General features: G+C 35.2%; 1 protein-coding gene across 1 annotated transcript; it reads right to left on the bottom strand.

Annotated features, from left to right (window-relative positions):
- Window positions 1-7,321: 7,321 nt before the first annotated feature.
- Window positions 7,322-12,464, bottom strand: LOC129237909 (sarcocystatin-A-like). The gene is made up of 3 exons (XM_054873238.1): window positions 12,329-12,464; window positions 12,147-12,256; window positions 7,322-7,573 (listed from the first exon to the last, which is right to left on the bottom strand). The coding sequence occupies exons 1-3, from the start codon at window positions 12,395-12,397 to the stop codon at window positions 7,375-7,377; spliced, it is 378 nt and encodes a 125-aa protein (XP_054729213.1). The 5' UTR covers window positions 12,398-12,464; the 3' UTR covers window positions 7,322-7,374.
- Between the last annotated feature and the right edge of the window lie 4,619 nt (window positions 12,465-17,083).

Below are 17,083 nucleotides of genomic sequence, written 5' to 3'. Positions count from 1 at the left end.
AAAGGTGAAAGGAACGGATTTTATTAGTGTTTTCTGAAAATACATATATATGTACATATGTTTGTGTATATCCCATCCACCTTCTCCATTACATCAACAGCTCTGGCTTATTTAGGGCGTGCCAGAGTGGTACTTCAACCATTTCCCCTACCTACCTACCTACAACAAAAACCACATAACTTAAAGTTTAAAACCTTGTACAAAATTTAAAAACATTCAACAAATTTTCATCAAAATTTAAAGTTTTTAATTAGAAGTTTTAGTAAAATATCGATTTACGAATTTCGCCGTTGTATAGCCCATGAAATTCTGGTTAAAATAAAGTGCAAGTGGATAAAAATCGAGTTGATTTTTGAGAATTTGTGTTTGCTGGCGGTCTTGTGCATCTTCTACATAAAAAAATAATTCCGAGCATTCGATATGTGGAAGAAAATGCATAACACCGTCAATACCAAAGAAACGTCAAAAATCCACACGACTTGTGTACTTTCAATGGGAAAAAATTAAAAAAAATTAAAAAGTTTTTCAGACATATTTTTTTAAATACTAATCTTTTTAGTTTTAAAGCCGTAATGTAAACATTTCAGAAACGAAAAATGGTATTAGCCATTGTGAGACTCTTTGAGTTGATCTCCGTAGCTGATTTTTAACTCTGATGTGGCGTCATAAATGTGCGTTGGAAGTTACAACCCCAGCTGACTTCCAGTGAAAGCTTGGTGACATTCGGTCAGTGGAAGCTAAGTTATTACGTCTAAAATGTCAGTATTTTTGTGTCATCGGTAGAAAAATGAGTTTCGAACAAAGAACTAATATCAAGTTTTGATTTAAAATCGGTAAAACGTTTACCGAAACATTTGAATTGATGGAAAAAGTTTATGGCGATGACAGTCTATCTCGTGCCAGAGTTCATGAATGGTTTACACGTTTCAGAGATGGTTGTGAGGACATAAATGACAATGAACATACGGGCTGCCCAAAACCAGTAATCACTCCATCGAAAGTGTTCGTAAATTTATCAAAAATGAACCGAAATCATGGTTGAAATTAATCGAATCAGAGTTGAATATCTCCAAAAAGTTGATTTATCACATTTTAACTGATATTTGGGCTAATGAAAGGTCTGTGCGCGTTTCATTCCGCACAAGTTAATTGGGGACCAAAAATTACTCAGAATTCAAAATTCGAAAGATCTTATTAAGAGGCAAGAAAAGACGAGAACTTCCTTTACAACACTGCAACTGGTGATGAAACGTGTGGTTTCCAACATGAACCTAAAACTAAGCGTCAAAGTGCCGAATGAGAGGCCCCAGACGAGCCACCACTCAAAAATTGCGCTTGGAGAAGTCAAAAATCAAGTCGATGCTCATTAATTTTTACGATTCCAAGGGAGTTGTCCACAAGGAGCTCATGCCAATGGGCCAAATCGTCAATACAATTTTCTATCTTGGCGTTTTGAAGCGTTTGTTGCATGGCATTCGTCGAATTCGCCCTGAATACCGCGAAAAAGAAAGCTAGCGCTTATCGAGGAATAAGCACCAAACAATGCACCGTCTCATCGATCCACTCTTGTGACTGATTTTTTTACTAGAAATCGCATTTCAACCATCAATCACTCACCGTATTCGTCTAATATGGCTGCCTTTGACTTCTGCCTATTCGGAAAATTGCATTTGGCCATGAACGGAAAACGTTTTGCGTCCGTAGAGGCCATCCAAAAGGCTTTTACCGACATTCTGAAAACACTCTTTCGAAAAGCTTTCAGATCGCGCAAAACAGGGACTATTTTGAATAAATAAACTCGAAGTTATCAGATCAAAGCTCCTGTCGTTTCTATTTTAGCTCGGTCTTGTTTATTTTGGATTTCACCTTGAAGTTTTGTTTTATGCGTCCACCTTAATGTATTTGCATACATACATGGCTTTACAGTCAAACATTGACGAGTATAGTCGGAGTAAGCAAAAAATTATTCTTTAAGGTAATTTTCAAGTCCTTTTAATCTTTCAAACCTCTATCCTCTTGTTACTATAAGTCTTACTTGTTCCATCTATACTAATATTATAAAGAGGAAAACTTTGTTTGTTTGTTTGTTTGTTTGGTTGTAATGAATAAGCTCAAAAACTACTGGACCGATTTTAAAAATTCTTTCACCATTTGAAAGCTACATCATCCACGAGTAACGTGGATTATATTTTATTTTGGAAATAGGGCTCGAGATATAGGTCAAAACGTGGACCCGGGTAACCTTCGGATGTGTATGTACAATATGGGTATCAAATAGAAGCTGTTGGTGAATGCTTCAGTCCAGAGTATTTTTCATGCCGCTCCGTGACTAGGGTCTCGAGATAGAGACCAAAACGTGGACCATAGAATGTGTTTGTACAATATGGATATCAAATGAAAGCTGTTGGTGAACAGAGTACAGAGTACAGAGTATTTTTCATGCCGCTACGTGACTGGGGTCTCGAGATATAGGTCAAAACGTGGACCCGGGTAACCTTTGGTTGTGTATGTACAATATGGGTATCAAATGAAAGCTGTTGATAAGTGCTTTAATACGGGGTAATTTTCATACCTATTGATGACTAGGGTCTGGAAATATATGCCAAAACGTGGACCCGCCGTGTCTTTGCACCGAATTAAACCAAACTTACACACATTGTTAAGTAAGTATTGAAAATGGGTTTCGTAAAGTTTGGTTGTAATTCGGAGCACTGGCAACGGGTACAGCGTTCTTTTGAACCAGCCATAATGTCGCTTACTTTTTTAACTGAACTGAGTGAGTTACAATGTGTCAATATTTCTTTCTGATTTGGATGCCATAAGGAAAAAACGTAAGTGCAACATATAAAAATTGTTTGTGAATTTTTTTGGAGTGGATTTTGGAACAGTGAATAATTTCTTACGAAATTTGAGAATTTAATGTGAAATCCGAATGAAATTATGTGTTCGTGGAAAAAAATTTTTTTTTCGTTTTTTTTTTTTGAAAAATATAAATGGATAATGGTTAAAAAAGCTCCAATGCTTAATGAAACATATAAATTGAAATGAAAAATTCATGGATGATCAGGAAAAAAGACGATTGTTATTCATTTGCCTTGATTTGAAATTTAAAAACAATCTTCTTTTTTCCTGATTCTCAATTTATATTTTATATTTACTCAAAAACAAATAGAAAAACAAAAAATATTGTTTATGCCAAAGCGCTTGAATAAAGAATAAAGAAATAAATAATATGAAAATCATATATTTTCTGTTCTAAACCATATCTATTCTATTTTAGTGTGCCCAGCGAAGGGGGCCGGGTTTGCTAGTAACTTTATAAATAAGAGTCCAACTTATCGCTCATCTGTTTGAACGTTCATTGAATTATGTTAATTGAGAGTTTTAGATTCCAAAATCATTCGGCGTATTCTCCATCTTAATCTTACAAGAGTGTACAATAGCTTGAAATACAAACTCGTATATTAAAATAAGCAGGAGAACGAGAGCACTCGCATTGCACGTCAATTACAAGTAAAAAATACTCGTATCAACCAACCACAGGCAGTGAGTCGCTTTTGTCATGCCGGAATTTATAGCCTAAAAATATACAGGCAGGGGCGCGGCACGGCTAAGCGAATTCTTCTCTTTTCGCTCTACAATCTAATTATTGGGTACTGTTGATTGTTTGGTTATATCTAGAGAACGGCCAAACTTTGGCCGATCATTTCTTAACTTAAGCTTTTTAGAAAAAGTTCAAACCAACCTCTGGGATTTAGCATATGCCAGCAAAATTCCTTTAAATAAGTCATTCCTTTATATCGTTTAAGCCTCTTCAAATGAGAAAGATTGCTTTCAATTCTAAAATATATTGTTTAACAAATGCATACAGTTTTAAATAAAAATCGTTCCTAAGCTAAAAACAAAATACACAAATGTTCTACTCCCTTCACGTCTCGCTGATACAGGTTTGACTGCATGCTAATGAATTTATATATAAAATTTAGTAATTACTATTTTTCGCATGCTACTATGTTGTCTAAAGCAGAATTTTAATGAGTTTAATTAAGTCCGCGAACGTGTTTTGCCAACAAAGGGCTTATTCATTAAATAATTTTGCAACAAATAATATCTTCAATATGTGCAGATGTATGTACGAGTATGTACACCAAGCCGGCACTGCGCCTAATTCGTGACTTGTAAATAAATCTTTTTCGGGCGCTAAAAAAATTTAACGGTGCTTATAGAAGGTCTTTCGAAAACGACACTTAGATGTCAGCAGTGAAATATTCCTAGATGGTACCTTGTTTTTTTGTCATCTCTGGCATTTGTCAAGTAAACAGATTTACACGATAGAAAAACGCATTAAAATGATTAAAACTTATTATGAAAATGGTCGGTTTTTAAGGACAACATATCGAAAAATTCGTGATTTTTTTGGAAATAATCATCCGAATGAGTCGAAAATTCAGAGGCTGGGGAACGAATTTCAAGAAACTGGTACTGTCGAAGATAGAAAAGGATTGATAGCAGACCAGTTGACCGCCAAACCGAAAGCTAGACGCTCTGTTGAGAATATTGCTCTATAGGCAGGATTGGATTGAAGCCTGCAGTCGCAGCTGAAAACTCCTTTTTCGTACTTTCCAAGTCATTTACAAGCTTTATTATCTCTTCACTGTCTTCGTTACTGCACACTAAGTCGCTCAACGCCACCCCTGTCTTCACTGACGGTCCCAAGATAGAGCAGGGGAATCCATATAGGTTAAAGCTTATGCCGTTTTGCAACAGAATTAAGGTTCTTCTTACATTCTTGAACAACATTTGAAATTTGCTTTGCATTCTCGAGAGCCTTTGGTGCAGCCTGACAGTCACTAAAGACTTCAATCTGTTTCCCGCTCCATCTCCTCTCGATTATCCTTTCCGTTTGGAAAACAGTTACTTATTACTATCGTTGGAGTACCCTCCGGTTCCAGGACCTATTTCCTTCTTGGACCCGTCGGTAAAGAAAATATGTGTCAAATTTCTTTGAATGCACTCTGGATTACATTATTTGACATCAAATTTCCTTCCAAATGAAACTATGGGTACAAGGTCTGCGGCCATCACGGCCACGGTTAGCAAATGGGTAACTACCACCCACAAGCGAGCTTGGCTGGCTGAGGGAGGCTACAGATGGACAAAACTGATATTACCTGTCATGTCCGATCGACTGTCGCAAACCCTTCTGTTATTAGGCAGAGGGGAGTGTAGACGGCTGGTTGGACTGATGACGGGCCACTTTCTGTGGGCAAAGCACATGGAAAGGTTGGGCATTTCAGACAGTGTACTCTGCCCAGCTTGTGAAGAGGAGGATGAGACGGCGGACCACTTCCTGTGTGTCTGCCCCGCCTTCGCTCGAATCAGGTTTGAGGTCTTTGGCACTGATGTGTTAAGAAGCGACCATCTTGGCTCCTTGGAACCACAAGATCTACTCACATTTCTTCGGAGATCGGGTAGATTTAAAGAAAATTAAAAGGGAATCCAAGTGTAGTACAATGGACTCAATTCTGAGTGCTGCACTTGCTAGTTGCTCCGACAAAAAAAAAAAAAAATGGGTACAAGGTCGTCCTTAGGTAGATAATGTTAATTAGCACCTTAACTATTTCTCTCCTGAAGCTCCCTCTTCGTGCCAGAAACCATATTAATGGAATCCATATATTATGAAAAATCGACTCTCTGCTTAATTGTCACAATATTTCCTTGTGCACGTCGTACTGATTAGAGGCCAGTCTTTGCTTTACATCTCAGCGCACGCAATTTCTCGAAATTAATTATTTTTAAATAAATAATTTGCTTCTTCGGATTATAATTAAGAACAAAAAAGCTACGTAATTTGATCAAAAGGTTTTATTATAATAGTTTCAGCAACTTGTGCGGAAGTTAGATGTCACTTAAAACATTCTTATCGACCACTTAACTGCCAGCTAACAAGTGCCAAACAAACAGAATCGATATGTAAGTAATAAAAAACATGCCCTAAAAAGTATGCACTTCGATATTTACATATGTACCTACTGTATGTATCTACAATTGTGCTCATATAATTAAGTCGCTTTATCTTCTTACCAATATTAGCAATACTTTTCATGCTACATTTTTTCGTTAATTTTTTATAGTTCCTTGTACGGCAGAAACCCCAGAGGGGAGCAGGCAGCCAAAATGAGCATCCCTCACAATATATACTTACTGAGATAGTTATAATCAACAGGATCAACTGTCTTCCACTTTCTCTGTGAATGTTCTACCCTATGGAAGGCGAGAATGTTAACCCTTGGCAAACGCATTTTAAAAGCCTCGAAGAGCTGGCCGGCATAGACGTAAACTTTATAGGTTTCTCAGTCACACAGACTGGATATAGCTGTGAAGCGGAGGCACTAATTGGATTCTCGGTGAATCACCACTTCAGCAAACTAACCAATGACAGAAACCATATAACCCAAATTTACAGAAATTTATCAATTTTCAAAAAAAAAACAAAAAAGGTAAATTTTTACGGTAACGCTTTATAAAAAAAGTTCAACTTTTAGAATTTTTAGGAAACTTCGGGATGCAGTTTTTTAGCCTATAATAAAGTGCAAGTTTGAAGCAGCTCAAAATCGCGTTGATTTTTGACATTTTTTTTAAACGATGTTGGCTATTTTCTTCTACATAAAAGACTTCCAAAAATACGTGCAAATAAATAAAAAACTTTTTAATATTTTTTTCTTAAATTTTTTTTTTTTAATATGGTTCATTGTATAACAAACCCCTTATAAATTTAGCTTACAAACCTTATGCAAAATGCCCAAAAATGTAGCGAATTTAAAAAATTCTCTTCAAAATTTTCAACTTTTAAGCAGAATTTTTAGAAAACTTCTGGATGCGCAGTTTGGTTGTCCATTCAATTTCAACATAATAAAGTGCAAGTTCGATCTCGCTCAAAATTCACGCTGGTTTTTAACTATTTTTTTTTTTTTTACAAACTATGTTGACTATTTTCTTTCATATAAAAGATTTCCGAATACGTGCAAGTATCATATTTTTTTCGTTGATAAAAATCGTTTTATAAAAATATGGTTCATTGTATAAATTGAGGTTACAAACTTGGTACAAAATTCACAAAAATGTAGCGAATATTAAAAACTTGTCATCGAAACGGTCTACTTTTTAAGCAAAACTTGTAGTTTGAAGTCGCTCAAATATCGCGTAGATTTTTGACAATGTTTCTTTTTTTGCATCCCATCCATATAAAATACCTCCAAATATGTGGAAGTAAATAAAAAACTTAGCAACAACAACAACAACATAATAAAAAACACCTTAATTTCCGCTTTTATCAATATTCGTTTTATTATTTCCCAGCTCATACATGAAAGCTTAAGCGCTATGCTTCTTCTTCACTACTTCCTCGCCGGGGCATTTGAAAGTGACCTCTGTACCATTTTCCAACCATGGTTGATCCCAGATTTCAACATTGCAGTTCTTCTTAGCGCCATTGCTGTCAACCAATTCCACATCGTATTTGTAGAGAGTACCCGAGACAACTTGGCGTGTTACTGAGTTGACTTTTGAGAGACTGTTTGAGAGAAAGCAAAGTGTAAATGCATGTAAGATAAAGAAATAGTAGATGAATTAGGAAATGCGCAGTCTCGATTGTATTTTTTTATGAGCCTACACTGCTTTAAATAAGTGCAGCACTGCAGTGTTATTGAAAAGTTTTGGCAATTTAGTTATTTATTTTATGATTTTAATCATTTTTCTATGAAAATATGGCTTATTGTTCTATAAAAACTATAGAAATGAGAGTTTCAAACTTTGTGTAAATTTGAAAAAAATTTCAAAAAATTTTCATAAAAATTTCACATATTTTAATCAGAATTTTTACAAAAATTGTAAGTATTTTTAAAAAAATTTCAACATATTTTCGTCAAACATTCACTCCTTTGAGTCAGAGTTTTTAGAAAAATTTTAAGTATTTTTTAAAATATTTCAACAAATTTTCGTCAAACTTTCACACTTTTTAATCAGAATTTTTAGAAAAATTTTGAATATTTTTAAAAAATTGTAAACAAATTTCCATTAAAATTTCACACTTTTTTTCAGAATTTTCAGAAAAATTTTGAGTATTTAAAAAAAATTTCAACAAATTTTCATCCCACTTTTAAATCAGAAGTTTAAAAAAAAATTTGAGTATTTAAAAAAAATTTCAACAAATGTTATTCAATCTTTCACACTCTTGAATTTAAAAAAATTTAAAAATTTTTTTAATCTGAATTTTGAGAAATATTTTGAGTATTTGAAAAAAGTTTCAACAAATTTCCTTCAAAATTTCACAGTTTTTATCTGAATTTTTTTTATAATTTAAGTACAATATTAAAAAAAAAGTATACAAATTTTCATCAAACTATCACACTTTTTGATTACAATTTTTAGAAAAATTTTGAATATTTTTAAAAAAATTTCTACAAATTTTTTTCCTACTTTTTAATCAGAACTTTCAGAAAAATTTTGAGTATTTTAGAAAAAATTTCAACAAATTTTCGTCAAACTTTCACACTTTGTAATCAGAATTTTTAGAAAAATTTTGAATATTTAAAAAAAAATTTCGACGAATTTCCATCAAAATTTCACACTTTTAAATCTGAATTAAAAAAAAAATTCAACAAATTTTCATCAAACTATCACACTTTTTAATTAGAGTTTTTAGAAAAATTTTGAGCATTTTACAAATTTTCTTCCTACTTTTTAATATTATAATTTTATAAATATTCAGAAAACTTTTGAGTATTTTAAAAAAATTTCAACAAATTTCCATCAAAATTTCACACTTCTTAATCAAAATTTTTTGAAAAATTTTAAATATTTAAAAAAAAAAATTCAACAAATTTTCGTCAAACTTTCGCACTTTTAATCAGAATTTTTAGAAAACTTTTGAGTATTTAAAAAAAATTTCAACAAATTTTCTTCAAACTTTTTAAACAGAATTTTTAGAAAAATTTTGAGTATTTAAAAAAAATTTCAACAAATTTTCAAATTTTTTTGAATTAAAAAAAATTTAAAAAGTTTTAATCAAACTTTTGCATTAAAAAACGATTTAAAAAATGTCATCAAACTTTCACACTTTTTAATTAGAATTTTCAGGCAAATTTGGAGTAAGCAGGATTGTAGCCCATTAAATTTAGTTAATTAATTTATTTGCACTCTAAGTTTTAAGGAACTAGAAAATTGCATGGCATTTTGACAATTTTTTTTTTGTTGACGGTGTTTGGGGTTTTCTCCATAATACGAATGCTCAAAATTTTTTTCATGTGGAGAAAATATGCAACACCTCAAGGAAAAAATAAAGGAAATTAACCGGATTTTTTAGGAACTTCAAACTTGCAGTTTATCCTACCAAAATTCAAAGGGCATAAACAGGAAATTTTTTAAAAATTGTGATTAAAAAGTGTGAGATTTTTTTTCATTTTGTATTTTGCACAACATTTGAAACTTGGGTATTCATAAAATTTTTAGGTGAATGAACTATATTTTCAAAAAAAAATAAAATTAATTTAAATGAGAAATAAATAAATCCAAAAAAATTCAAAATTTGTTTATGAGTTGGTATAGTTTTTTAACGCCGTGTATATATTAAATATATAAATATGCGGGAATACACGTAACCATAACCATAAAAACCAGAGCCGGCTTAAAACACTAGGTCCCTCCTTTTGTATAACAGCATAAAGACGCATGCCACAAATAGGAGGAGCTCCTCAGCCAAACACCTAACAGAAATGTATGCGCCCATTTTTTATTTATTTCGAAATGTATCCATTTAAGTACTGGTTTTAACTTCTAACGCCATCCTAGATTAGATTAGGTTTTGTTGAACTGGTAAACTTGCAGTCACACATAATGCGGCTCGGGCCATAGCGACACCAGATGGAGTTCATTAGTTATGTGTTTTGTGTTTCGAAATATTCCACCCGCATGGTGCCTGGTTCTATGCGAATTTAAAGAGGCATTTCCGACCCACTGCCGAGATATCTTCCAATCTATCAAACTGTGGTGCCCCCAGATATTTTAAACGTGTTTTGAGGATGAGGAAAGAGGATGCTCTACAGTTTCTCTTGAGCCCTGCTCCCTACATTTCCTGCATTCCTCGCTATCCGAGATTCCTATCGTATGCCCCGTCAGCACGCCTATCATAGTTCTACAATCTCTTCGTGTTAGCGATAGTATAAATCGAGTACGACTGTTTTGATCTTAGCATTCCTGCATCTTTTCGTCTAGTTCGTTGTGCAGTATTCGTTTTGACTTTGATATTTCGTTGACAAAATCCCAGAATACAGTGATCCCGTTTTTCGCTATGTCGTCTACTATCTCTTTCCCTTCGATAGCCTTATGGCTTGGAACCCAATAGAAATGGGAATCTTAATTCGCTGTAAACCTTTCTAATACCTTGCTGCTCTGAAGAACGATCTTGGATGTTCTACTAAACGATCTAATTGCTTTAACGGCTGCCTAACTATCTTTGAAAAAGTCATATGCTAAATGCGCCACCTTTTATTTCGACAAAAAACCATATTCACCCATATCCATATCCATCCATATCCATATCTATAACCATCTTTTATTAGCTTCTAAACAGGGTGGAGCATTTCGCATTACCAGGACTGTAGAATTCATACGCTCACAATTTGGCAGGCAAAATGGAACTCTGAACGGTACGGTAAATGGACAGCGAAACTAATACCCGATCTAAAAAAGTGGGTAGAAAGAAAGCACGGTGAAGCTATTACCTCACACAGTTTTTGTCCGGACACAGGTACTTTCGCAAGTATTTGTGGCGAAAGGTGGAACACAGAGAGAACAGCTCTGCAACGAGCTATTGGTGTATTTACACTTGAAGAAATAATCGGGGAATTGATGATAGGCGAAGAAAACTGGAATGCCGTCAAAAATTTCGTGCAGGAAATTATACGAAAAAAGAGGCTGAATTGGAAACTTATGTTTTGCAAAGCTGGTGACCCTAGGCGCTGGGTGAGAAAGTAAGTGTCCTTCTTAGGACGTCGTCTTGGACCTCTACCTCGAAGCAATGCAGAAACAGTCCCGGGGTTGAGGAAAAAATCTAAGAGAAGAGAATGGATGTTTTTAGTGGAATCGCCACACCCATAGTACCGACGGTTACTATATGGTGCGAAGGCATTTTTAACCCAATCACGCCGCCAAAAACAAAACACAACTTTTGCACTACCACTAAATTGGGCTGTAACTAATTTTTTAGTCGTAGTTAAAATATGGGTTTCATTACCACTAAGTCTTCAGTTTTTCATTGTTTTAACTATCCGCTTATAGTCCGGGAGCTAGGGGTCATTTTGACCTCATCATTTCATGCCGACTGATTGTCGCCATACATTGGATGACGAAACCAACCGTCAGCTGGTCCAGTAGCGGTGGGCACGTGCGTGGGATGCTGCGAAACGTGTCGAAAAAAAATTTTTAATAACTCATTTAATACCGGCTGAAATTTTTTTTGTGCATTGTTGATATTTAGTAGAATAAAAAAAATAGTCAGCTGCGCCGTAGAGGGGGGAAAATACGTCAGCTGAACAGGCGAACTTGTAAAATAAATTAAAAAGTAAAACTACTTTATGCCGATTGAAACTTTTTTACATAATTTTGGACAAATATGAAAATATAATAATGATGGTCAGCTGCGTTTATAGCGGTGGGAAGACCGTGAACGCAATGATACATTCTTGCTTGACCAAACCCACTTCTAAACCAGATGAAACTTTTACAAGTCCACGCTACCGGCAGTAATTAATCGAATCGAACTGAGGTGTTCTTTGATAAGGCAGCACCTTCACACCAGGCAAAGCATGCCAAATGAAAGCGTAAAGGCGCTTAGTTTCGAAACACTTTCACCGGCGACTTCTTCACCTTTTTCATATGCCGCTCATTACTCCGATATGGCGCGCACTTGTTTGGGTATACGGTGGAAAAAAGTAATCTTATGACTGGTTTGGCTCAAAATACAATTAACTGTTTTGGCGAAACATTTGAAAAAATTTCCCGGGAAATAGGAGAAATTTGTTCACTCAATTATTTTGGTATGTCCATATGTTTCTCCATTATTTCAGATACCCTACCAGCAAACTTACTTGTAGTTAGGTCCATCTCCGCCAGCCAATTTGCTCAAAGAGTTTTTTAAAGTGTCTTCAGCTTCTTTCAAATCAGCGCCACTAAGCTGGCTTTCGCCACCAACTATTGGCTGAATAAATATAAACGGAAAAAAGGTTCATAAGTAACCTTACACGCAAGCAGAGTATTGCCAAGAACTTACTCCTTGCGGCACAGCGAGAACTACGGCGAGGACACAACTGAACAACACAAATAACTTTGAACAAAACATTTTTGATGCTGAGCTAACTTTTCTGTAACTGTAACTTATCTGGTAGAATAAGAAAATTAAACTGTATACGGCTTGAATCAAAATTTGTTTTTATACCTTAGTGAGCTTCACTGCTCCCAGATCTATATGTGTGAACTGTGTAGTGAATATACACACACACATTTATATATTATATATATATATATACATACATACACAGATATGCACAAACCACATTAATACCCATATGCCCATTGATTTCCATCGAAAGCAAACAAAATGAGAAGTGTTAAATAAAAATAAAAACTGCATTTCAGCAGCACTGATAACTGCTCATCCTCACACTTTAATCTCTCAACGTACAACGGCCGTGTAGCTGAGTAGCTTGCCCGTGATAACCAGTCGGTTGGCCGCTGGTTCGACACCTACTGTAGACATCAAGCATTAAACGTTATAAATTTCATATATTAACGTTCGCCCCTCGACAGCCACTGATAAACCTTCGTGTGCAGTTTTGGCATGGCAAAGCTTCCCCTACCGTTCGTGAATGGCAAATAATTATAAGTCACTCCGGAGGAAGCTCGGCGTTGTGTAAATTGCAGAAATGATAGAGAAGAAGGTTGCGCCTTCCGAATTCGCCATGTCGTAAAAGTCCATCAATAAACAAACAAAAGAAAGGAGAATTACTGTTGCGAACGAAATGAAAAGAACCAAATACAACCCTACAAGACAGTGCTGAGCACTTTCGACAAAAATTCCAACACATTTACAAGTATTTTATTAGTCTCTACCCTACAAGATAGCTGACTATCATATAAGCACTCATATTATCATCATCACTATCCTCATTAAACTACACATTTTCGTTCTAGCCATGGGAAAGTTCTGAAAGTTTCCCCTTGTCGGTGTGATATTCTATCTCTCTTTTACCAATAGGAATTTCTTATAACTGAGAAATATATCGTCCCCTTAGTATTAAAATAGCCTATAAATTTTTTGATGTTTTGAGAAAATGAATTTCAAACTTTTTGTCGAAAGTAGCTCTCACTCAAATCTCGTTATGTCTGTAAATATTTATTATTTTTTGACTGACGTTTTGACCCACTTTGTGGAACTAGAATTTGACAAAATTTTGACCACATATAAAATCGACGATGGAGAATTCAAAAATTCAATAAAAAAAATAATAGCCTATGAGCACATAGGCTATTGTTATACTAAGGGGACAATATCTACTATGCTCTAAAGGCAAGGCAACTAACCATTTTTATTCCTACAATGCAATAACTGCTGACAACTAAACTAAAATTGAGTCCATTGTACTACACTTGGATTCCCTTTTAATTTTCTTTAAATCTGCCTGATCTCCGAAGAAATCTGAGTAGATCTTGTGCCAAAGACCTCAAACCTTATTCGAGCGAAGGCGAGGCAGACGCACAGGATGTGGTCCGCCGTCTGATCCTTCTCATCACAAGCTGGGCAGAGTACACTGTCTGAGATGCCCACCCTTTCCATGTGCTTCGCCCACAGAAAGTGGCCCGTCATCAGTCCTACCAGCCATCTGCACTCCCCTCTACTTAATGACAGAAGGGTTTGCGACAGTCGATCGGACATGGCAGATAACATCAGTTTAGTCCATCTGCAGCCTATCTCAGCCTGCCAAGCTCGTTTCTGAGTGGTAGTTACCCATTTGCTAACCGTGGCTTTGATGGCTGCAGAAGGGAGTGGCAAAACGGGCTCTGGGCCAAAGAAGTTGGCCGCAGAGCCCATCTTAGCTAAGGAGTCAGAGGTCTCGTTTCCCACGATACCCACGTGTCCCGGGACCCATGTTAGCATCAGACTGTTATGTCTACCGACATAGTTCAGCCTAGATTTAAAGGGCTCGACTACCCCTTATATGGTTGGGGGGCTATCTAAGGCCATGAGCGCATCTTGGCTGTCGCTGCAGACACATATAGATCTGCCTCTCCATCGGTTTTCCACAACAAAGTTCATCGCTTCTTGAACTGCATACACCTCCGCTTGAAACACAGATGCATGCATTCCAAGGCAAAGTGCAGTTTATCCTGCTGGATTCCTCGTAGACCACAGAGCTGGAGCCATGCTAGGTCCTGGAGCCATCCAGTTTAATAACGGAAATGAGTAGTTTGGCCCATCAGTGCTGATTATTTTTTGATAACAAAAATGAGGAGTATGATTATTAGTGCTGAGAAGTTTGTGATGATGACAATGAGGAGTTTAGTTGTCAGCAGTTATTACATTGTAAGAAGAAAAATGATTAGTTGGCATGCCTTTAGAGCATAGTAGATATATTTCTTAATTATTTTTAAAAGGGAGATAGAATATCACACCGACAAGGGGAAACTATCAGAACTTTCCCATGTCTAGAAGAAAAATGTGTAATTGGATGAGGATAGTGATGATGATAATATGAGTGCTTATATGCTAGTCAGCTGTCTTGTAGGGTAATGAGTAGAATACACAAACACACATACATATGTGCATGAAGAGCTTATCATTTTGCCATATACATATATACTTGTATGTACCCCACGAAATTCTCACTATCTCTCCTTCTCTCCCACTCTTACAATACATTGTTGTGTTACTTCTTACTCATACCAAACAAACCGGGGAAACGAAACCTGTGATTTACAGTTTTTTTTTTTTGTTTTTTAAACTTTACTACATACAAATGTACGTGGAAAAATACTCTCGTTTTTATACATAAACATGTTTACCACAAATGTACAAGTGCTTTTAACTTAAATGTAAATGTGTACTTAGGTGTAGTTACGCAGCATACTATGCTGACAAATATACTTCCGGTACACCCCTCGTATTAGAGGGGTATGCATTTTTGGCAACTACAACTCGCTACAATAAATCTATGCTGAAAGAAAAAAATGCTAATATTGTCGTTTAAAATTACTTTTTAATAAATTCATGCTGACTATAGTAGTAGGGTTCTTATAAATTATTAATAATTAATTTACTTAAGTATATTTCAATTTTATTATTTAGTTTTAGGTGTGTTATGAATTGTTCAAATTTTGTTTTAATTTTTTTGAATTTTGAGAATTGTTTGATTCAGAGTTTGTTTATTAACAATAATTAAACTTTGCGAATTCTTACTAAAACTGAAAATCAAAATTTTTTTACATTTAAAAAGGAAAAATATGTCAGTTATTTCAGAATCTGCAATTTCAGAAACTACAACTTTTATACTAGTAAAAGCCATTATTCTCATCCAACCTGCCCATTATAATGTTTTGTTATTCACTTTTCAACAATTCATTTTCAGACTTTTTGAATGAGACTTAATCAAATTTGTTTCACAAAAAACTGTTTTCCCAAAATAAATCGAATTGTTATCCCATTTTTATAGAAAAAATACATACAAGGTGTTTTGATGTTGCCTTGAATCAACATGATTATAAATCACTCATTCGACCCGTATAGACCTTTGGCGCACAAATTTTGAGCATAAATCTTGCAGACGGGGAGGGCCTGAAAATATATCAGCTCAAAATATTGCGTAAAGTATTTGGCCCAATACACTAAGAAGATGCAGAGCACAATAAGGCGCTGCTAAGGTATTGTAAGATTTACCAAGTCACAACGCATCAGATGGGCAGATCATATCATATCATCCGTATGGAAGACGATGGACCACAAAAACTCCTGCTGGACTGCAATCCTTAATGCTCAAGACCACGTGGCAGACTTAAACAACTTGATTCCATAACGTCACCGTAGACTTAAGGGGTAACCCTGGGTTTCGTGGGTTCAAAAAATCGATTTGTTTTTTTTTTGCCTTTTTAATTTTAACAACATCTCAACAATATTATCCCAAATGTTTAAGTCGACCCGAATAATAGTTTCGGAGATACAGCCTTTGGAAGGTGTGCGCTCCAAGCCACTTTTATTGTTACTCAAAACTTTAAACGCGTTTTTCTCGGAACCGTGTTTTCAAAGTCGGTTGTCAAATATTCTCGAAAACTACTCAACCGATCTTGATGAAATTTTACACAGGTGTTTGAGATACAATTTCCCCGTGCTTGAACGAAGGATTTTTTTTTCAATTACAACTATTTAAAAAAAAAAAAAAAATGTCAAGCAAATTTGACCGAAATTTTCATTTTTTTGGAAAAATGTCTGCCAAAATTCCAATTTTACTTTCACTTTCACTTCTTTCCTTCGTTCAAGCACGAGTTTATGGTCTTAACTAAAACACTTATATTTGTTATTTCTTTTCGATGACCCTGTCAGGAGTTATGCTGACAATGCGGATGCACCTTTTTTTCGAGGGGTCACAGGAAATGACGTCACAATGGAGGAGTTTTAATTTTTTTTTTTTTTAATTTCAGAAATTATTCCTTAAATATGTATCTATAAGACAGAAAGAAGTTTAAATTAAATAAATAATTGTTTGCATAGAAAAAAAAATATTGAAAATAGGCCTTTTTTACCCGACGAAACCCATGTAACCCCTTCAAAAAATAGGCGTCAAAACTGGAAATCTCTAGCGCTGGGTCGTGTTGAATGGAGGAAGATTGCTAAGGAAGCTAAAGCCCACCTCAGGCTGTAGCGCTAATAAATGATGATGAACTTAAAGGGCGTGGCACAATATTACATTGGAAAGATGTTGCCATCTTATCGACTCCTTGAAGAATAGATTGCAACATCTCTCAACGTCATAAAAAA

This window comes from Anastrepha obliqua, chromosome 1, assembly GCF_027943255.1.
Source record: "Anastrepha obliqua isolate idAnaObli1 chromosome 1, idAnaObli1_1.0, whole genome shotgun sequence".
NCBI classification, from domain to species: domain Eukaryota; kingdom Metazoa; phylum Arthropoda; class Insecta; order Diptera; family Tephritidae; genus Anastrepha; species Anastrepha obliqua.
This window is presented reverse-complemented; position numbering and strand designations above follow the sequence as displayed.

What these genes read in the sequence shown, in the direction of transcription:
- LOC129237909 (XM_054873238.1), bottom strand. Translation starts at nt 12,397, where the DNA reads ATGTTTTGTTCAAAGTTATTTGTGTTGTTCAGTTGTGTCCTCGCCGTA. An exon ending in TTCTCGCTGTGCCGCAAGGA is followed by an intron (nt 12,257 to 12,328) that starts GTAAGTTCTTGG and finishes ATATTTATTCAG; the next exon opens with CCAATAGTTGGTGGCGAAAG. An exon ending in GGAGATGGACCTAACTACAA is followed by an intron (nt 7,574 to 12,146) that starts GTAAGTTTGCTG and finishes TCTCTCAAACAG; the next exon opens with TCTCTCAAAAGTCAACTCAG.